Here is a 22,530-nt window from a genome sequence, read left to right on the forward strand (position 1 = left end):
GTTACCAAGTAAAGAATAAAATGAAGCCAACATGGTGCATATGGATGTCAAAGTTCTATGGAAAAATGTCTAATCCCATAAAACATCCAATAATTAATGCCACTTTTTAGGAAAAAGAAAATTACTTGTTAATTTGTTTTTTGCTCAACCAATACTTCAATACCTTTGTATATGAATACATACAGTAGTTTCACGAATACAAGCCGCACGGATTATAAGCCGCACTTCCGGTGCGTCGACAATGTTGCTGTCTTTGTCAATAGATAAGCCGCACCCCGAATATTAGCCGCACTTTCGTTCGTCGCGAGAATCCCTGCGCAGCTTTCACAAATTGGCCAATTAGTAACAGGATCGCGGCATAGCGGGCTTTACTGGCTCGGGGCGGGGCCAGGCAGGCTCGGCCCGCTCATGGTTGCCGACGGGGCCAGGTGGCCCAGCTCAGCGCCACGGCTCGGCGGGGCTGGCCGGGTGGTGCTGCCGCCGCCGCCGGGCTCGCTGGCCCCCCTCTCCCGTCAGCACCGCCCCGCTGCCGCGTTCGCTCGCCCGGCTGGCAGGGCTGCCGCCGCCGGGCTCGCCGCCCGCCCCGCTGCCGCTTTCGCTCGCGCCGCCGGCAGGGCTGCCGCCGCCGCCAGGCTCGCCGGCCGCCCCCTCCCGTCTGCACCGCCGCCGCGTTTCCTCGCCCTGGCCGGCACTGCAGGCCCCCGCACCGCCGGGCTCCCCCACGCTGCTGGCCCCGATTCTGCTGGGCTTCCCCCGCTGCCAGGCAGCCCCACCCGCCGGCCTTCCTGCTTCTGCCATGCTCCCCTGCACTGCTAGCCCCAGTTCTCCCGGGCTCCCCCGCCCTGCTGGCTCAGGCTCTGCCGCCCTCCCTGCCCCGCCCTGCTGGCTCAGGCTCTGCCGCCCTCCCTGCCCCGCCCTGCTGGCTCAGGCTCTGCCGCCCGCCCCCCACACTGCTGGCCCCGCCTCTGCCAGGCTTTCCCACCTCTGCCGGGGCCGGCCGGGCTCCAGCTTGGCTTGGGGCTGCCGCGGGCTCTCACTTCCGTGTTGGCAGCTTTTAGAATTTTGTTAATGTATTAGCCGCCCCGGAATATTGGCCGCACTTCCGGGTTTCCACCAAAATTTTGGTCAAATTGGTGCGGCTTGTATTCGTGAAATTACTGTACATGTTTTTTTTTAAAATATTCCCTACAAAACTGTGATTTACATTAGCAGAAACCTAGTTATCCATACATTACATAATCTATAGCCCCCACAATTATGTAATTCCACCTTAAAGACCTTGTTAACAAAATCAAAATGTTTCTGTTTTACAAGCAGTATAATAATTCAATTTGACAGAGACAAAGAGTCTCTCAGTATTCTGACTGATATAGATAAATTTAGGTGGTTACTGCTACTGTGACAAAAAAGTCCTTTTTTTTTACAAAACCTTTCTGCTGCTGGGGGAGTTTGCTTGCTTGCTCTTGGATTTCCTCCCTTCTGTAAGAGCTTTTCTACCCAGGATAGGTTGGGAAGACTTAAAAAGATCCAGTCATGCTCCACTTTAGGACAAGAATTAATCTGGAATTAAGAAGGAAATGGTGAGCTAAGAAGTTGATAAAACAGGGAAAAAGGAATATGACAATGTATTCAACATTGATAATTTTTGTCTCTTTGCAGAGACAGAATTCAGGACACTGTTCCAGGCAGAGCCTAGGAGTTTAGAGAAGGGGAAAAAACAAAAAAAACCCAAAAGCAATTAAAAATTTGCACTGAGAAATGCCATTGAGATAAGGTTTTTTATTTCCTGTACTCAGAGATTTAACTGTCCAGGACACAACTACTGAAGAACAAATGAAAGAAGAACAGATATGATCCCAGCTTTGCTAAGAACAGAAGCCAGACATGGGGTTTTGACCAATGTCAATGCAAGATCAATTGTGGAAGCTGGATGGGTAACAAGGCTTGAAAAACAGTAGCATCACATCTTTGAACAAGTAAAAAATATCCATTTGTGGCAATTAGGAATCAGTTAATGAGTAGCTGTGGTGTCAGAAAGGATTAAGAGCAGATAACCTAACTGTGGAGGGAAATGTGACCAATTCAGACTCTGCCATGGGAGCTTGTGCCTCAAAGTGACACAACACAATGCTGTGGTGACAATACTCAAACCAGTAGAACAATTCCCAAGCCAGATGGAAAACTCTGTACCCAAAAGATACAACAGAAGCAGACAGGTTCTTCACAACTAATATTTAGAACCCTCTGCTAGAGGAAAGGCCCTCTTAGGGTTTCAGCTGTACAGATCATATCCTAACTTTTGTGCAAACACCATTGAGAATTGAGGTATAGACCTGATTATATTAATATTAATCATTAAAAAAAGATAATAAATTTTCAGCACACACCACACCCAAGTGATTGTGCTTGTTGGAGCAGAAAGGTTGAATGAAAGGATATGAACTATCCTTATTCTTCCACTAACCCTGATAACCATCAAAAATTCCGTGCAGAACCAAAAGTCAGCAAAGACAGTCTTGTCATTATAGGAGACAGAAAAACTCTCTGAAAAAGGACAATTATCAGTAGCACTGTTTCCAGCACTAAATAAAATTCCATACTGTACTTGGAAAGCACTTTATTGAGGCTCTATCAAATCCTGCATCAAGAGTTCTGTAAGTTCAGGGACACCAAAATGAGGAATAAAAGTATGGACAGCTGCAAAGAAAGCATTTCCCATATCATGGAGCATGCACATCCAAAAAAAAAAAAAAAAAAAAATTGGGCTTGGGGTTAAAATATCTAAAAGCACATGGAAATTAAAACAAAATGCAAACAGGAAAATGAAAATCCAGACACTGAGGAAAACATGAGGAAGACTGGGAAAGATGCAGCCTGACATTTAGGACAGAGATGGACCAAGGATGACCCAAGTGCATCACACCTGGTTCCCTGTGGAGCATCACCAAGCTCCAGAGCAACAGCCTGTGCTGGAACCTGTGTGAGACAACCTTCACAAGGCACCTGGAAGATGACTTGAATAACAAAGTGATGAGATCCAATAAAAATGAGATTTCCAGAACAACAAGGAGGGTGGTCTGTTTTGAAGAACTGCAGGACCTTGAGAGACTGAGGCTGGACAGTGAAAGGAGCTGTCCAAATTCAAGTTGAAATGAACTTGATGTGGGAAATTCAAGTTGAATAAATACTTAGTTAATGAGAAAATTATCCTAGTTTTATATATTTACTCATGGTTCTGTCTAGAGCACTTGAGAATGAGATATTGACACTATTCAAAAAAATAAAAAAAACTAAAGCCAAAAACCAAGCAAGCTCACCTTTAGACAAAGTAAGAAAGTTCATTATTCCAAAAACAGCATTTGACATTCTCAGTCTTGTCAGAAATGCAAGGGCAGCAATGCAAGATCAGCCAGAGCTTGAGAAGTCCACAGACAGGGAAAGAATTCTGTGGTATTCCCTTAGGACACTCTTCTCACCTGCCATTCGGGCCCCCATGACTGATTCAGGTGCTCTGAACACTGCTAAAAACCATGTCAGGTATAAATGACCTTGACATGAAACCTTCTCCTTTCTGTGCATCTTCAAGGCACATGGGCTGTCTATCACAGAAGAAAAAAAAAAAAAAAAACAAACTCCCATTCTACAACTGTGTGACAGCTCTTATGCTTGTCTGGAGGCAAATTTGGGGCAGACTATGTAGGAATAAACACTTTCCCCCACATCTTCACAGTTTTGCTCCTGCAGAGTAAGCCAAACTTTGCTCTGATTTGCCATGAATATTCATGGCCATTCACAGGAATTGCTGACAGGAACAGCATCTCCAGTGCTTGGTGTTTCCTTCAGTGACTGAGCCTCAGCAATGCCAAGGGAATTACTGCAGCTGCTCTGAACACAGCAGTGTTTATGGATAATCACTCCTGAGAAGTGGCTCAGGTCAGGAGGTGGAGGAGCCATTAGGGGGACCAAAACCAGGAGGAAACAGTAATGTGCCCAAACAGACACTGCTGGATCATGCTGAAATTCCCTGTGCTCGCTGTCTGATGTTCTTCACTGCACTCACATCCAAGAAGTGGGAGATGCAAAAAGCCAGCCTGGCTTGTGCCCAGCACACCAAGTAGAAGGTTCTGGGTCCCACAAGCAGAGAGGAAAATCCCTTTCCCTCCAGAGACTCCAGCCCCTCCACACCCACCCCCAGCTCCCAACCTTGGCAGGTAAAAACTGAATCACTACCGAGGAAACAAGATGTTCCTTTCGATCCAGAGCAGTCCTGTCCAAACACAGCTGCCAGGAGAAAAGCCTGTGCCCCTTCCCAGGTGAGGTGTGATCAAGTGTGGGCACAAAGCACAGGTGGCAAAGCTGAACACAGGCACTGCAGCATTGCTTGTGCTGTGCTGAGATAACTGAGTGCCAAGAAAACCTGAATCAAACATCAGCCAAGCAGAAAATATCATGCTCTTGAAGCATCATCCCAGAAGAGATTTTGTTATTGTGCAGAAGAATAGCAGCTAAAACCCATGCTGTGCTGCCTGGTGCTGGTTTGTAGAGCATGAAAGGTGCTTGGTGCTTGTAATGATGAAGACACAAAATGCCTCCTAAAATGAGGAAGAAGGAGATTCTTGCACCCAGAGGATGCTGCTCTGGCCACCTCTCAGCTCCCACACACAAAAGCATTAATGTAAGACTGCACACCATGGCTTTGAAAGAGCAGAAAATTGGGAGATTTTCCACATTCATGCCATTAGAAAGAATTTTTGTTAGCTTGGGGCTAGAGAAATCAGTCTAAATAAATTATTGTTCCTGAAAGTCTCGCTGTGCTCAGTGAAGTGGGCTGTGAGCTCGTTGTGAGGTGTAAGGGAGCACCCTGTTACTATGGACAGAGGATTTTCCTCACAGGAAAATCATCTCTGAAAGCACATTTGGCTCCAGTACTGTCTGCATCAATCTTCCCCAAGAGGAAAATTTCCAGCTTCTCTTCCAAAAACTTCTAGGTCTTAAAAAGACAACGATGAAACAACATGACAGTGCCTGGCCTTGGCTGTGCTGCCACTGCTGTGCCTGCAGAAAGCTGTCCTTATGCAAGGGGATAAAACTACCAAACAAACCCTGAGATAATAAATATTTTAAGAGTGAAATTAGCCTAATTGCTAAGCATGAGGGAGTATCTCTGGAGACATGAGAGCAAAAAAAAACCCTGTTCTCCCAGAGCAAAAACCCCAAGTGCAGGATGAGCCTCTCAGCCTTTCTCCCTCTAGTGCTTCAAAGGATCTGATCCATCCATCTGGGACACATCCTCACCAAAGTGAAGTCACATTGGACTCTTCTAAGGAAGAATGACAGAAACTAAAGGACTGTAATTTCCTTTCTTTTGTGAATCCAAAGCTTATGTTCAGTACCTGGAGCTGGTGTTGCATGACCCATCATGAAAACGAAGTCATTTTCATAGTCCCTGCCTTCCTAGATGGAGACTTTCATCTTTAAAGATGATCTATATTCTTTGTTCCTAACTACAAGACTTACTTGTCTTCACTGAAGAAAACACTTAGAATAAATCCACTTCAAGCAGTCCCAATCACTTTGAATAACTGACATTTCTAGCACTTTTTGTGTCATATTCAGATTTATTTTTTCCCACTAACAAAATGATTAGAAGATTGGGCTTAAAAAGATAAATACAATAAAAACACTGCTAAGAAAACTTTTTTATTATTTAGGGTTTTTTTGTTTTGGTTTTTTTTACCCCTAGTGCTTTTAGGAATAACCAATTTAACACAAACACCAAAAAAAAAGGTTCTTATGAAGAAGAGAATGTATGATTTTATGTGAATCACCCCATGACTGTGAACATTTATTTGGCTTGAGCTGGCAGAGAATGCAATTACACTTGAAAACATTTTCCTTGACAAAGAGTAACAAAATTAATTTGGTATAGTGCTGTATGATGAAGAGAAACAGCAGAAATGACCTGATAGGTGACAGAAGATGGAGCAAAGAAAAGGAAGAATTTAAAATTAAAACTCAATTTTGCAGCAGCCACAAGATTGCTGGGCAAATATACCAGGGAGAGCAACATGAGATCCCTGCCATGTCCTGGCAGGAATAACTCCAGGGGTGTCTAGAAGATCCTAATTAGGTGGACAAAAGTAACTTTCATGCTGCTTCTTCCTCTGAGGAGACATGCCCAGACCGTGGGGATTGATGCAGCTCCAGTGAGCAGCACAACAGAAGTGTCTGTGGATGTGTGTGCTTGGGAAAACACTCCCACAGCTAAACTGGCAGGGCTTTGTCAGTCAGAGCTCCCAGCTACGTTTTGGGGTTTTTTTTAAAGTCCCCAAGCATTATTTCCAAAATCAAAGAAGTCAAAGCAAGTCCCTACAGTCAGCTCATGTCCAAGGGAATTATTATTCTTCATCTAAAAAAGATTGAATGATTACCAGGAAGTTGGAGCAGAATATTAGAGACCACAGGCTGGTGTGTGCTGGCGCTACGAGAAATGAACAGCTCATTAATTCCAGGCACTGTGTTCATTTCAAACCCATCCCAGGGCCTTGATTTAGCAAACAGATGCAGTGATGGAGATCAGGACAGCACAGGATCAGAAATTCTCTTGCCATGCAGGGAACAGAGGGACAGGAAGGCAGGGGAAGGGTGGAGCAGCACAAACCACAGTGCTCAGGTCCACTCTGAAGCTGCAAACGAGTGACAGAGCACACACAGAGCTCAATACAAGGCACATTTTGTCCAGGACTGTGGTTAATTTGATTTTTGTTGCTAAAAGGAAAACAAAATATTAATGGCTGGGTGGATTGGAAAAGCTCAATGAAATACTATCACCATGATCTTTGGGGTATTTTGATATCTAAAATATAAAAAGCCCTCTTAAGTACACTTAAAACCCCTCCAAAAGAACCACAACTGAATAGAGGAAACAAAAAGAGAGAAACAAAACACCAAAAAAACAAAAGAAAACAAAAAAACCCAAAAAAACCCAAAAAAAACCCCTGCAAACAAATATATTTACACCTAGGATAAGAGTGTTCACTAAAAGTAGAATACTCACAATGAGTGGTTGAGTGGGGAATAAAAAGACACCCAAAATCCAAACCTTATTTTTGTAGAGATTTTTTAAAATTCAATTTACCATTCTAATACATATAAAATTAGGAAAATAGGTTAAAAAAAACCCCTTACCCTGCATCAATAAGCACACCTTACAACAGCTGTCTTGATAGTCCAAAGCACAATCTCAATGAGAATTTATCACTTTTGCACCTCTAAGAGTTATAAACAAATTAATGATTTGAGTATTCCTGAACTGGTAGTCAGAGGGTTTGAGATCCTTTCAGAGATGTTCTTTGATGCACATATCACCTTAAAAGTGTTTTTCCAAAACTTTGATTAAATTTTAGTCCATCTCTGTGAAAGATGAAGAAAATAGTGGGGTTTTTTTCTGCTTGCATGATATTTTTCAGTCTGTTCATATGTTAATGTTGATGCCTTGGTAGGCTGCCTAGAACAGAGGCTAGACAGAGTTAAAGGAATAAAGTAGGGATTTTAGGTATTTATTGAAAGCCCTTCAAAGGACACACCTTGGGCAGCACAAGAGCCTGGTCATGGCTCTGTCCAAGATGGACCCTGGGTAACGAGTTTTCACACTTTTATAAGTTTTGGTGCGTTTCCATACTGGGGTTAATTGTCCAATTCCAGCTCCAGGTTCTGCAGTCCCACCCTCCCAGATTTCTCTCCTCAATTTGCTGCTGTTTGGACTTTTGGGCCTGAACTTGCAATGGTGTTCTTGGTTCTGGGGGTGGAAAAGGAATGTTTTGTCTAATTAAGCTGTAAAAACTTGCTAACATTTTATATGAAGCTCAGAGTTATAGATCAATGCAGTACAGAATCTGGAAAATATGAAAACTAAAACTTTAAGCATCAATGTGTCTGTGGATGAACACCTTGCTCATAAGGCAGCTGTGCCACAAATTGAAAAGCTGACTGAGGAATAGTGCTGTAATGCAAAGTCCAATTCTGTGTGATGACCTTAGAGCTTTTAAATTTAGTTTCTTAATTAAAAATATAGAGGCAGCAGTATGTTTCCAGTAAGTCAGGACCTATTTTGGTATTTTTAAGAACTAACATACCTGTGATAGTTGCTGTGCTAAATATGATTCCATTTCATTGTTGGTATTGTCCAAGTAGCAAAGAATGACTCTTGAGCTTTATGCAGCACTATAGAAAAGGAAGCCTTTTACAATTCTTCTTCCATTTCACTGCTGGTTTTGTAACTTCCAGTCTATAAAACCACAGAGCTAAAAGCCATTGCATAGATACAAACACTGCACCTCAGGCTGAATACAGGAGTGAAAAACCCTAAAATCTCTTCAGTGTGAGCTACAATATTTAATGCCTCAAGGCTGTTTTCACCTGCAAGCCCAAAAGCACTTTCTGCAGGCTCCTGTTTGCCAGCACAGGAGCTAAAACACTGCCAGTACTTACTGTGCAGGTACTGGGCGATGTTGATTGTCCACTCCTCTGGAAAGGTCCCAGCTCTGGAGATCCTGGAGCACTTGAGCTGACTGGAGACATCTCTGGACTCAATCCAGCACAGGCTGTCCTCTCTGTAGCTGTAGTCCAGGGTCACCACTGCAGATCCCTTCACAGGGCTCCTGGCAGACATGTGGCTGCCATTGAGGTACAAAACCTCAATCTTTTCAGAGCTTGCAATCAGGAGAAGAGGAGCTCTATCAGCAGGCCCTGAAAACAAAGTGAAGAGAGTTTAAAAGCTGTATATTTCATATTTTTGCTTTTAATGCAGTTTTTAATGTTCTTACCTGCTTGTTTTAAGGTGTGTAATAAATTGATTTTGTTTTTATTTTCATAACTATCATATATTCCCAATTATTAGTCTATTTTATCCCGCAGTTCCAATGGTTCACATCATTAAAGAAAATTAATTACCCCAGCCCCAACGCCTCTGTTTAATTCCAAGTATCATTATTGCAACATTTTTCATGCCTAAGTCATAACATGAAACACAACTTATGCAAATTATCTCTGTCCAGATTACTGGCATTCCAAAAAGAATTAAGGCCAGGAAAACCTGCAGAACTCATGAGGACACATGAAATTTTAAGATGTTTTTTTCATTTAAGAGCCTACAAAATAAGACAAAATCTGAGGAGTGGGCGCCACTAGAAGAAGTTTTAACCAACCTAACAAAAAATCCAGTGCAGTGAAACCTTAAAGAATAGAAACTCTGCAGTTTCAGGCATATCTGAAAAAAAAATTGTTCTGTCACATCAGGAGCTCTCACCCCAATGTAATCTGCTTGTTTTCAAAGGAATGCATCTATGTTTGAACACTGCATTGACATGCAGCACTTTCAATCAACATTCCACCTAATGGAGTTCTCAAATGTTCACTAAGCAGTTTCAGGTGTCTAAATGGTGAAAAAAAAATGGCATAAATAAAAGGATTTGACAAATGGTACTTCATCAGCAGGTCTGATTAAAGACAAAAGAATACTTCAGTGAGTACAGTGCTCAGGGGTCTCTCTCAAAGCCACAGCAGTAGGTGTTCTGTTCTTAGTATCTGCTTTTATTTCAACATCTTGCTGCTCTTTTTTTTTTTTTAAATTTCTTTATTTTTTTGTGTAAAAAACCCTTATTTCTGTAAAGCTTCAGTGTGTATTCTTTCAAATATGGCTTTAATTTACTCCTAATTTATCCTTCCTCATTCCATAAGGTAAATTCTCTCTTGTCACACATCTCATCCCTCTCCAGTAAATCCCTCATGAACATGTGTAAATCCACACTCCTGCAGCATTACTTTTGGAACTTACTGCCTGTCCTCATCATCCTCACATTCACTTCTACCCATCTATCAATCAGATCCAAAAATTATTTTTCTTTGAATTTCAGAAGATATCCAAGAACTGCAGGGATTGAATTTCTTTGTAAAACAATCCCTTGTGGTGCAAGCCATGCATGAAACTCTCAAGTCTTGTTTGTTTTTTTTTTCCCTTTCCAAAAGATAAGGTAGTGGAGGGGTTCTCACTAAGAAATTTTTGTTTGAAATCTGCCAGATAGGTCCCTCTGCAGTCAGTGCCTGTAAATCTCTCTTTCCTCCTGTTCTTAGCAACTTTTGCTACCCTTGAGAAGAAAGCCAGATTTAAGAACTTCTGTCCCTATCACCCACTCACCCCAGACTTTCCAGACTGGTACAAAGGAGTGTTTCCATCTGCATCCTGCTGAGTCTGGGGATTTATTTTTACATCCAACAGCTCTGTGCTCAGCTTCTCTCTCTCCCCACAAAATAACACCACTGCCTACTTCTGGATTCAATCACTCTTTCCCCAGCTACCAGCAGTGTGAAAAGACCTTTATTATGATTTTTGCTCTTTGTGTTAAGCCGGATATTTCCACAGTCTGCAATATCTAAAGCCTCAAAGAGAAGGCAGTTCACAGGAGCTGTTTGCAGTTCCAAAGCCACCAGGTGGTTTAGGGCTGTGAGACAGAACCAGCTCTTTTCTTTGAAATGACCTATTGAAAACTGCAACGAGGATTTAATACCTCACTAAACTCTAGAGAAAGGTTGTATTTTGGTATTATGGTCTAAGACATAAGGGAATTCTTAAAAGGAATTAGCTTCAAACCTCTTGAGCAGCAGTTGTAATCAAACCTGGCTGCAGACAAAGGTGCTGGAAGGACCCGTGGCACTGCCAAGAGGTTCTGCTCAGCAGGCACCATTAGACATTAAAAATACAGAAACTGGATTATTAGGCTTGAAATCATATTTTTAAAGCATAAATACATTAAATAATTCAATGGATTAAAGCATTTAATCATGGTTTTTCACAGGAGGGTAGATTACTTGCTTGCTTCAGTGTTGCTCAGATAAAGGCTGATTTCATAATTTGAAAAACAGAATATATTGCCAATAAAACTGTACAAAATATTACAATTTCATACCAAAATATATAAATCAACTTATTGCATAGCCTAATGCAGATGGAAAACAGGAGATACTAAAAAAAACCCATGTCTTCACTCTCACAAAAACTGTCTGTCTGTTCCTTGAGAAGAGATTCTACACAGCTTAAAAGTTTAGTGGACAGATTTAGGGTGAGTTCCAGCAGCTTTTCAAACAGGTGGACTTCATGTGTGTTATTTTTTCACAAATTTCACTTTTTTTTTCCTTTTTTTTTTTCATTTTATAGGAAAGATAAGAAGTGAGTAGCTCTTTAATCCAGGGAAGTTTTATGATTCATCCTTCTTGACTAAAATGAAAGCATCCTCCTTTGAATTATGTTGAAGATAGAGTAGTGGAAAAGATGAAAGACTTGCATTTCCCTCCTACCTGATCTTGTCTAAAATAGAGATCAATAAGTGATGCCACAACAAATCAGAAATGAAGGTGCTTTGCACTGCCAACAGACTTCTCATCTGAAAAAAAACCCCAGAAATGCCAGCATTTTCTATCTTTCTTCACCACAATGATATGAAAGGCATAAAGCCCAGAATTCAGTGTTTACAAACAGCTTAAACCACTTTTCCTGGGATATACATTGTAAATCTAAGGACTTTGCTGTCACCAATATATGTGTTGTATAAAAATCTGAAAAAGTACTGAGCAGTCCATTTTTTTGACATAATTTTTGATGTTTAACCATAATGTATCTCACAAATGGGTTGCTTTATTTCTAAAGTTTTAAAACTTAGTTTAGTGAGATTTTACAAGAAAATTATGTTTGTCAGATCAGTTAAACAGGGCTGATATTTTTTTCTAAATGCTAGAATTTTTTTGTTTCTTTAGTCATTATCAGTTCATCTCACTTTATCTACATGACAAATGTTTTTTACCATGCATTTCTCTCTAGACTGGCTTTGGAGATATAAAACACACCAGGAACTTTTGTGAAACAGATGAATTTCTTTTCCTCAGTTAGATATCTCCAAGTCTGTAATTTTCTTTCCTTAAATACTCTTCTCATCACATGCAATCCTTGCAATTTAGGCATAAAAACTTGGTAAACAAATAAGTTCTTAAATTCTGTTCAGCAAAGCTGTGCTTTGTTTCATTTTCACCTCAGAAGAAACCATTAACTGCCTCTTTATTCCTAAAAGGAAATATGCTTAAAAAGTCTGGAAAAAAAGCCCCCAGCTGTTTTGATACCTATTTTAACATCCTTCCCAAAGGGAATGTGCAGCTAAAAGCTTTCAGCTCCATGGTTATTTAATTGTGCTGAGGAAGAAAATGCAGAATTGAATGGGGGAGAGGCCTCAGCACCTTCCCAGGTGTTTGGCTGCCTGAAGGGCAGCAAGGAGGTTCTCTGCTAAAATTGTCACCCCAGAGATGGTGAGAGGCTCCTGCAGGTACCCCCAGGTGTGACCTGCTCTGCCCCTCCTGCTCCTCAGGTTCAGAAACCTCCCAGCTCCTCTCAGGTGGGCCAGCTTGGTGTTGGGGGCTGTGTCACATCCAGGCTCTCAGCATGGATGGCAATTCCCATTCCCAGCAGATCTGTTGTTACCAGCACTGAAAGTGAAACACTGATCTTAAAGAAATTAGGATTTTAGTTAGAAGTTAGAAGAAACTGGGCTTGAGATAGTTACCTGAAACTTAAATAATTGATTGCCTGTCATTTTATGTTTGCTTAGCTGTGCTTGCAATGAGAAAGGATGAAACTGGTAGTTAGGTCCAAAGAACACAAACAATTGCAAACAAAAACTCATTCTTTGAAAGATTAGAGTTTGCCCAAAAGCCATTTGTGTTGTCATTAATAGAAAAGTCAGGACGAGAAAGACTCACCTTACTTCCTCCTTTTGAGACCCCTCCCCACAAAAACGACCCCAGACTTAATTCAAGAAGCCAACCACGCTGCTTAATTGCCATTCAAGCTAATTACCATAGGAAACAGGGATGGGAGGGGCTGGTATTATGAATATGTATTTGTTTGAAGCTGTTCTCAATAAACAGACTCTGTGACCACCTGTAATTTTGCAGTGTGTATTAGAGGGTTACCTCACACTGCTGCCCAGTGCTGAATAAACATTCACTTTGTGACTTTAAATTGTTAGAGAGTCTTGTGTCCATCACAGTTGAGTATCAGTGTTAGACCAACACTCATATTTTGGTGAATCCAAAGCTCCTCAGAAAGCCCAGCCTACACCTCTAGTGCTGCTGCTTCTCTCTCACAGCTGTTACACACAGAGCTCAATGTTCCTCAGCTCATGTTCTTCACCTGTTTGTCAACTGCTTTTGCCAAATGTAGACAAAGAACAGAGGTTGCTCTTTTTCCATCCTTATTTGCTTTAGATTCTTTAAGGATAAAGATTGATGGGTTTCTAAGTGCTGGGGCTCTTTTTTGCCTTAAACACCTGATTTTTTTTTTCCCCTTGGATTCTGTTCTTCTGATCCAAAGCTATTTTTTTCAAAAAAACCAAAAAAATTGGCAACACCCATTTCTGTGCAGCACCATGACCCTAGTTTGTGTTGCCCTACAGGGATTTCTTTGATTAGTGAGTAGTGATTCCTTTCAAAAAATACCAAAAAAAAGTGAAAACTTCTGTCAAATAAACATGATAAAGTAACAAAAATACAGAGAATTTCCTTATTAATGTGATTTGTTTCATCTTGACACCAACAGCTAACTACTGTAAACTGTCTGTAAAAAGGGAAACCAAAAGGGTCACCTCAAGCCCTGACACCATGAGGATTTCCTAATCTAGAATTGCATTATTGATTTTCATGTAGTGAAGAAAGAAGAATAAGAAATTATTTTTACTTTGCATGGGATTTCTTATCTCACAAAACTTCACTGTGAATTAAAAAAAAATAAAAATAATGTGCATATATGGATCAAGAAAAAACAGTATAATCAGGAAAATACTCTTTAACTCCTAGAGGTGATCAAGGAAGGACACATTTAGTAATGCTCTTTAGGTGGGGAAGCCTCAAAACCATCACTAGACCTTCCTGTTTTCTGATGGCAAAATAGTTACAAAAAGAAAGGCTTAAAATATTTACAATAAATATTACTTCATACTCAGCTGCATATGCTTCAGCATTGTGGATGTTGGAGAATTCCTTAAGGAACCTTCTTGGGTTTTTAATAAAAAAGCATTGTTAATTCATTATGCTGAATAAGAAAACACTGTGTACTATATTGCCTCATTAAGCACAATTGACTAATTTCCTCAAATACCCAATCCACTATAAGTAATGAAAACATGCACTAAGCAACAAAAAGCCTCATGTGAATATGTATATCAGGAAATTCACCTCTTGGGATAATGCAAGGACAAAGCAATCTCATGTCTTTTTTCATCCTAAGGGTACAATTACCTCATGATCATTTCCCCTGTCTCCATTGTCTTCCCAGAGTAAACAGACTTTTTTGTTTGTGTGAGGAAAATCTTTGATTTATTTATGAACAGGGAAACTGGGAACTCTTCTAATCTTGGCTGAATTGAGTATTTTGCTTTAATTAATAATATCCAGATAATAACTTTTGATATTTCCCTTGGAGTATTGTCTTAATAAGTGAAAAGTTTTTTTCTAAGCTTGTTGTGTGGCTCTTTGTAGTCGAGTGAAGCAAAGTTCATCTCACCTGCATTCATCTCTCTCTTTTCACATAAATCTTCTAGGACTGAACCACAATATGTTTTCAGGAAGGTAAAAAGATGTTAGAACTTACTGGTTTTGGCCTTGCAGGACTTGTTATCAGGCTGAAGCACATAACCCTCCACACAGCTGCAAGAGTAGGACCCATCTGTATTTACACACGTCTGGCTGCAGCTTCCATACGTGTCACATTCATTCACATCTAAAGGGACATCAACAAGATCTACTTTAGGGATTAGGGGAAAAAAATAAAGAAATTCAATAAAATTGAGAATTCGAAGAGAGATGTTTAAGGCATGAATCATTTTGGTGGGAAGCTTGATGTTTTCCCCTTCTCAAAGCATGAATTTATCAGGGATGTTGGCTGTTGAAATCACTCAAATAGCCAGAAAGAAGGGTAGGAGTTTTCAAGTTCAATAGCTCTTAATTTTGAAAGATAAAACCTTCATTACTTCAAGTAGTCTCCAATGCCTACATCATGTTAGGAGACGTTTGGGTCCTTGTTAATACTGGAGATCACTAGTTATCAGGGCTGATGAATGGAGCAGCATTTCAGGAGAGGAAGTAATTGATTACCCTTCTCAACCTATTTATGCTGGCAATGTCTTACAGTTCCTTAAATGAGCTGTCACCACCTCTCCATTAAACCACCATCCAACATCAAAAACTATATACTCCTCCAATAAATATAAAGAACATTTTTCTCTACTAGGGTGTACAAGGATAATACCATAAAATCAAGATATGCTATTTAACAGTGGTTGAGGGTTTAAGTAATAAATTGACATTTTAAAAAACTTGCTGTTTAAATTATTTCCTGAGATATATTTTTAATCATGAAACAAGACAACCATAGAGAGAAAGAACTTATAATAAATTATATTTATGAAGAATCTGGCTTAGTACTTTTAGTTGGAGAGAGGAGTGATTGGTAGTGAGAACATCCATAGGGCCATAGAACTCCAATATGATTATTAATAGAGAAAAAATAAAGAGAGAAACAAACACCTGGAGAGAGAATGAAGAAGCCATATATTTAAAAAATGAAAGAGAACAGTCTACAATTTAAGTCTACAGCCTCAGTCTACAGTTAATTACTCCAAAATAACATTCCCAGCTAAGTTGCATGACCTTGGGGGGGTTCATTTATCAAATTCTAATCTAGGTGTGACTTCATGGCTGTGAGGTGAAACACTACAAGTTGTAGAGTCTCTCCTGGAGGGAGAGCAGCTCTCACAACTGAGCTGTAGCTCCAGAACTGCTGCAGTCCAGCTGAGCCTTCAGCAGCTTCAGGAGATGCACAGGAGCATTAGAGAGTGAGGAGGGAGGGCTTGGCTCTCATTTGATGGGACCTCTTTGCCATTCCCTGCCCCTAAAACCCACATTTGTCCCTGAGCAGCAGCTCAGAAGGGTGAGGAGGAGATGGTGCTGTCCTGGCTGTCCCCCAGCTCCCTGCCCCTGAGAGCCAACAGGAAACCATCAGGACACCTGGCTGTTCGTGTCACACTGAATTTCTCGTTTACCTGTGCAGCTTCTCCCGTCACTGCCTGTTTCATAGCCATCCCTGCAGTAACACCGGCTGCTGTTCCTGGTGATGGCACATTTGTACTGGCAATTCATCTGCTGGCACCTGGGGAGCAGCTCTGGGAACGGCAACAGAGCAAGATGTTACTAAATATTGGTGTTACTCCTAAATCACAAACTGTAGAAACGCTGAAATGTATTTAATTGTGTGTCTCAGGAAGGAAACACCACCACCATTTGCATTAGCTGGAAATATATCACACACACACCCTGTAAAGAGCTTGTTATCAAAACTGCATGTCAGCAAGTTAAACATTAGAAATCAACATTTTATTTCTACTGAGAGTTGCTCACAAGTTTATTATTGAGGTACACTGTTGCTCTGCTTAAACATCCATTTTTTGCATGTTAACCATAGCAATTATTGAGAAAAAAACCCAAACCAAACCAAAAAAAATCCTGAAGTGGTAACAATTATAAAAAACCTGAGATTATGATAAATGTTTCAACATCTATGTCTTTATTATTCCTCATACCAATTGATTTTCTAATTTTTTAAAGTTTGTTTTGATTTAATGATGCACACAAAACCTTCACACCAAAGAGTGGGGATACATTCTGCCTCAATAATTTAATGTTGGACATGTAATACTGGATAAACCTGTGGAGATTATATATATCATTACTGCAGACATCCTTCATAGAACCTGCTTAAACACACCCCATCAGCACAAGGCATGATGTAAACAAACTGAAGAAATCTCGTGGAAATACAGACTGCAATGTTTTCCAGCATGAAACAGCACAAAGCCAAACAAAAACTGTTCCAGCCCTTCCCAGCCTCAAGCTGTGTGCCGTGTTTCAATAATTTTGAGGATCAAAAAACCACACGATTTTAATGAACCACACATTTTTCCCTCCCAGAAAAAAAAAAAAAAAAATTAAAAAAAAATTGAGAAACCCAGCTTGAGGAGGTGCTCTGAGGATATTTTTCAAAACTATGCAGATGGATCAGAAAATAACCTGCAAATGGACAGAGAAATTTTTGCTACAGGCCTGGCTTTAAGTAACTGGGTATGACCTAAGGAAAAAGAGAAATCTGTATCCGAATATGTGAACAGTTTTAATCCGTCTGATCATTATTCATCGAGTTCTACTTGGGAGTAGAATGAAATGAATATGAAGAAGGGTCTCTGTCAGCATCTGAGCCCTGGAGCTTCCATTCTGGAGCGACTGCTGCTGTCAAAATAAAGCTGAAATTTTGGGAGAAAAGTGGATGAGGCTGGCACACAAAGTTACTACTTATTCTAATGCAATTATTTTAAAAAGAAAGTGGTTTCACACAATTATCTCAGGGCATTTCCTAGAACTCTGTGCCACACAGGCTGCCCAGAGGGTGACAAACCACACACTGTGTAACTCTGCCCATTTCCCAGTGGTTCCTGGTATATTTGTCTGCCTTTTGGGCCCCTGTGCACAGAAGATAATATATTTTTTGGCTGCAGTGGGTTTTGTTGGTTTTCTGTCCCTAGTGCAGTCCTTAAATCTGCTGCACCTTTCCAAAAACAAGTCCCACACAGAGGGTAAACTGGAGAACCTCCCTAAAAGTACCCAAAAATCATTCTGCATGACAAGGTGGCGCCTGCTGATTTAAAATGTCTATCTGAGCAAAATCAACACATACATCTCATTTTCTAAGCAAACATGGATCAACCATCCTTTACCACCTATAATTTCCTTCCTCCAATATTTGTCTGATGCTCCACAGCCAGGAGCTCCTACTGCATGAGAACTATTTGACTCACAAACAGGACTTGCTTTGTTTGCACTCTTTCTTTAATGGATGCAGACAGGCAGCAGCCTGAACCAGAATAAACCTGCACACAGCCAGGAAAGCTGGAGAACAGTGACAATAAATTGGTAAGTGAGGTCCATCTGGGGGGAGTTAAAAAAAAAACCAAAAAAACCCCAAAAAACCCAAAATAACCAAAAAAAAACCCCACAAAAAAACCCCGAAGCAACAAAAAACCCAACAAACCAATAAAAATAAAAATAAAAACCAATCAAAAACCAGTCTGTTTTGTTTTGGTTATTTTTTTTTCATAAAAACTGTTGTATTTCATCAATTTTAAGTTATTGCAGTATCATGTGAGTGGCTTTTACCTGCAAAATGGTTGCATTTTCTATACAAAACCATTAAAGAACCACTGTTAGTTGTCATCTGTTTCTAACTACAGACTGAAGTTTTCCCCTCCTCCCCTAAATTATTCATCAGATCAATTCAAATGTATTTTGTTTTCTTATTGTGACAGACACTTTCTGGCCCCAGAATTTTTTGGCCTGTTGCTAATCTGCTAACCCTGCTGGGGGAGCCCATAAGTGAAAAAGCCAAAACTACAATAACAGTTATAACAGCTGAGGGTAAGAACAGATAGAATATAAAAAAAATAGAATAAAATAAAATAGAATAGATTAGGAAAGAATATTTCACTTGAAAGGGACCTACAATGATCATTTTGTCCAACTGCCTGAGCCCTTCAGGACTGACCAAGAGTTGGGGAATGTTATTTAGGCCTCTGCCAAATGCCTTTAATAAATAAAACATTAAACAGTAAAATAGCAGATGTATTTTCTACTTTACTAGCTAGTTTGTAATAGCTGCAATACAGGTTCTGAAAACCTTTGGAAGAAAACAGAGTCTGACTGCCTCTGGCAATGTTTGAAATATTGAAGGACAAGCTATGGAAGACAGTGTATACATTTAAGGCTTGGTTAGATTTGTAACAGGTTTCTTGGGAAGTGAGGAGGCAAAGAAAAATCATGAAGCAGAACACTGATATTTTTAATGCTCCAGATAGGACATTTAAAGAGATAAAAGCCAGGGACTGTCATTTCTTGTCTTTTCTCAAATTCTGCACCCACTTTGATCTCCCTTTCTCAGCGAGAACTGGTTTACAAAGTACACAGGCAGTGAAGAATGAGCATCACTGAGCTTTCCACTTTCATCACAGCCACAGAAACCTCTGAATTTGTCAAAGCCCGGTATTTCTGCTGCAAGATTTAAAGGAAGGAGCTGCACTGAAGGAAACAAGAGGAGAGAGCTTTACAGCTCTGCGGCAGACCCAGAGCAAGCCGTGAGATTTGCAGAAATGCGGGGTAGCAGGAGCAGCTGTGGATGTCTTTAGGATGATCTACTTTCCCCAAGCCCGGGGAGCAGTGACAATTCATCCAATTCTGATTTAGGTCATTTTGTTCAGTGTTTTCTTTTTTCCACAGGAGACATGAAGGGCAGTATTTTTCACTTCCCTGCATCTCCATGAATTCCCTGAAGCTGTGATCCAGGTCTGCCTCAAAAGCCACCTTGCTTTCTCAAAGATTCCCATGCCAACCTTATGCTTCCTGACTTTCATGCTGCTCTAACTCCCAGCATCTGGTCCCACAGGAGAGTAGTCAGTCAGGCAAAGCTGCTGCTGATCTCATCTCCCCTAAAGTGCTGCACCTTTGACAATGACTCAGAGGAGCTGCAAGCTTCCTGGACAAACTGCTCCCGCAGGAATTCGCCGTAATAAAATCCTGCCTTCATTTATTCCTTCTGTGTTCAATGAACACACTGCTTATCATAGCTCATTCAAGATGAATGATAGAAGGAACCAGCTTCTCCTGAATGGCTTTTTAATGAAAGGTTTAAGCAATAGATCTGACTATCCTTTTTGTCAGTTCCTCCCGAGCTGACACGAGGTTCACAAAGGGTTCACACCAGGTTCTCATGCTCAGATGTTTTGGCTGTTTCTGTGAAGGGGAAAAGCAGTTCAGCTTGCAAATTCTTAGTGCTGAATTTATTTATTTGGGGACTATTGGGGATAGTCAATAAAAGCAGAACAGATTTACCAATATACCTGACAGGAAAAGCAACCAAGGCCAGGTTGGATGGGGCCCTGAGCAACCTCATCATGGGGAAAGTGTCCCAGGCCTTGGCAGGGTGGTGTGGGTTGGAATGAGATGGTCCTTAAGGTCTCTTGCAACCCAAACCTTTCTGTGATTCTGTATGACCTTATGAAAGCAGACTTGAGGCACACACAGCAAAATGTATTTATTTGCCATTATTCCTGAAGCCCCTGAAGGATAACAAAGCCTTTTGGCTGCAGTGGGTTCCCAGTTATGTCTCCTGTGTACTTCTGTAATGTATAAATCCTGTCCTGCTCTTTTTGTAATGACAATATATACTGGAGAGTACTGACAACCTTTCAGTACTCTGTGAATTAAAATTTACTGATTATGTAACGTTGATAAACATCAAAAATACAGAGCTGGTGCAAATAAAAGAAACTGGCTGAAGTTTACATGTTGAAAGTGTCAGACAATACACCAGGGGGATAAAAGAGCTTCTGTTGTCAGTTAAGGAGTTCCCAATTTGAAACAACAAAGGATCCTTGTCACATAGTTCATCAGAGAGTGACCAGGAGCTACCAGTGCAATGTTGCCTGGGAAAAAGGGAAATGCATCACTGAGAGCACTGGGAGAAGAGTTTCTCACAGTGGAAGTGTTGATGTCAAGCCCCAGGATGCTCCTGAGTGCTCTCCTTCCAGGAGGCAGCTGCTGGCAGCTGTGCACACCCCGATGGATGTGTGGAGAATAAACTCAGCTTTAAGAAGAATCGCAGCCTGAGGGATTAGCAGGGGAATGGAGAGCTGCAATCTGAGGGGAGACTGCAGATTTTGGTCTTGATTGGTGCCAGGGGATGAAAATGAAGAGGAATTATGACTGCTGTCTATGAATATATCAGAGGATCAACAGCGAGGAAAGAGACAATTTAAACTAAAGGGCTATTGGCAGAAGCACAAATGAGTACAAATTGCCCATTAATAAATTCTGGCAGAAAATGAGCAGGTTCTTAGCTATTACCATAATCAGGTTCTGAAACTCCTCTTTGAGTGGGAACAGCAGGGACAGAAAATAAGTGCTTGCTTTTGACATGGATCATGATAGACCAAGAAAAAACAGCATATGGAAAGGGCCCTGAAATACCAGAAACCTTTTACATGACACAAGAGCTTCCTTCACTGTGTTCCTGAAACAACATACTACCTGACACTAAAACACAAGTTTTCATTAGGGAACTAAGATTAATCCTTTTTCTGCCTTGTGTCTGAAATATACCCAAAGGAAAACTTACAGGAGCTTGTTACTGGACTGCTTTTCTAATTGAAATCCATACATTCTTTTTCCTCTTAAATAGTTGGATTCTTTTCAGCATCTTTGTGTTTCATAAATTTACTTGATCTTATCTCTGTTTTATTCAGTTTTTGTCATTCAATATTCACACTGAAGTCTAGACTATTCTTATCACACATATGCTGCAAGCTTTCTTTTTCTTTTCTGGTTTATGTTTTGAGTTTTTGAAGAACGACCCGTTCACAAATTAGACTTTGTTGTAATCTACCCTAAGTTTTTTGTTTGTTTGCTATTGTTGATGCTAGAAACACAATGTAAAGCTCCATGGATTGCTTCTCTGGCAGAAAAGGGTGGCTTGATTGATAGACTTCAACTGCTGGACTGAAATAATGCAGCTTGTTTTTATCTTACATTTATTGGCTATGTTATTAGTTTTTAATATCTTACCATGAAAGAAAGAAAGACAGAACTGTAATGAACTTTGTCAGACACCTCAGCCCATAATTCTGTTGTGGTGGATGCACCACAGAAAAAGAGACATGGAAATCAGAGATTGTGACCTTACAGCCCTGCTGTGGGAGTTCTCTGTCAAATTCAGCAGAGGAGCACAAGGAGTCAAAAATGTGGGTTTTTATTAGCTCCTAGAATAAACCATCCATTCAGAAAAATAAACTGGGTTATGTTAAAGACTCAGCCATTTACAGCTCGGGTTTGTAGCCAACCCCAGCTGCCCTGCCCCAAGATCCATCAGGCAGGATTTCTGTACAATTCACGACAGAGTAATCAGACCCCAGAAACACAAGTTAAAACTCTGCATCCTGAGCTCTGACTGCAAGCTAAAGCCAATTCTAAGTCCTGGGTATAACTTTTCCTGAACACAGCTGAGATGTTTGAGTTAGGACTGTTGATAGGTAATTCCATGTGCTCAAACTCCTGAGGGCAGAATCTTTTCCTAAGGCTGGGGTTTTAAAATAATATTTTTAATACAGAGGGAGAAAAATTATGCTTGAGGAAGGTGCTTTGTCCTGGGTACCAGACTGCTCCTAAATTTTCCATAAAATAGTTACTGGATAAAATGAATTAACAGATTGCTGTATTTCCACCCTTTTTCATTATTATCATCATCAGGCAACTGAGCCTTTTTCCCAGCAGTATTGATTGAACCTGAGAACACTTGTGCAGCAACTGGTGCATCCTGTGGAGGAAAGGCTGATGGGC

General features: G+C 40.6%; 1 protein-coding gene across 1 annotated transcript in view; it reads right to left on the reverse strand.

Annotated features, from left to right (window-relative positions):
* The window catches only part of LRP1B (LDL receptor related protein 1B), a 470,895-nt gene that overhangs the window by 277,233 nt on the left and 171,132 nt on the right, over window positions 1-22,530 (reverse strand). The window contains exons 3-5 of the mRNA XM_042779456.1: window positions 16,140-16,259; window positions 14,690-14,818; window positions 8,491-8,748 (exon numbers count right to left, since the gene is read on the reverse strand). Coding sequence (XP_042635390.1) covers window positions 8,491-8,748; window positions 14,690-14,818; window positions 16,140-16,236 — 484 coding nt within the window. The 5' untranslated portion in view covers window positions 16,237-16,259. The remainder of the gene's footprint in view (window positions 1-8,490; window positions 8,749-14,689; window positions 14,819-16,139; window positions 16,260-22,530) is intronic.

Source organism: Catharus ustulatus, chromosome 7 (genome assembly GCF_009819885.2).
Source record: "Catharus ustulatus isolate bCatUst1 chromosome 7, bCatUst1.pri.v2, whole genome shotgun sequence".
Classification (NCBI taxonomy): domain Eukaryota; kingdom Metazoa; phylum Chordata; class Aves; order Passeriformes; family Turdidae; genus Catharus; species Catharus ustulatus.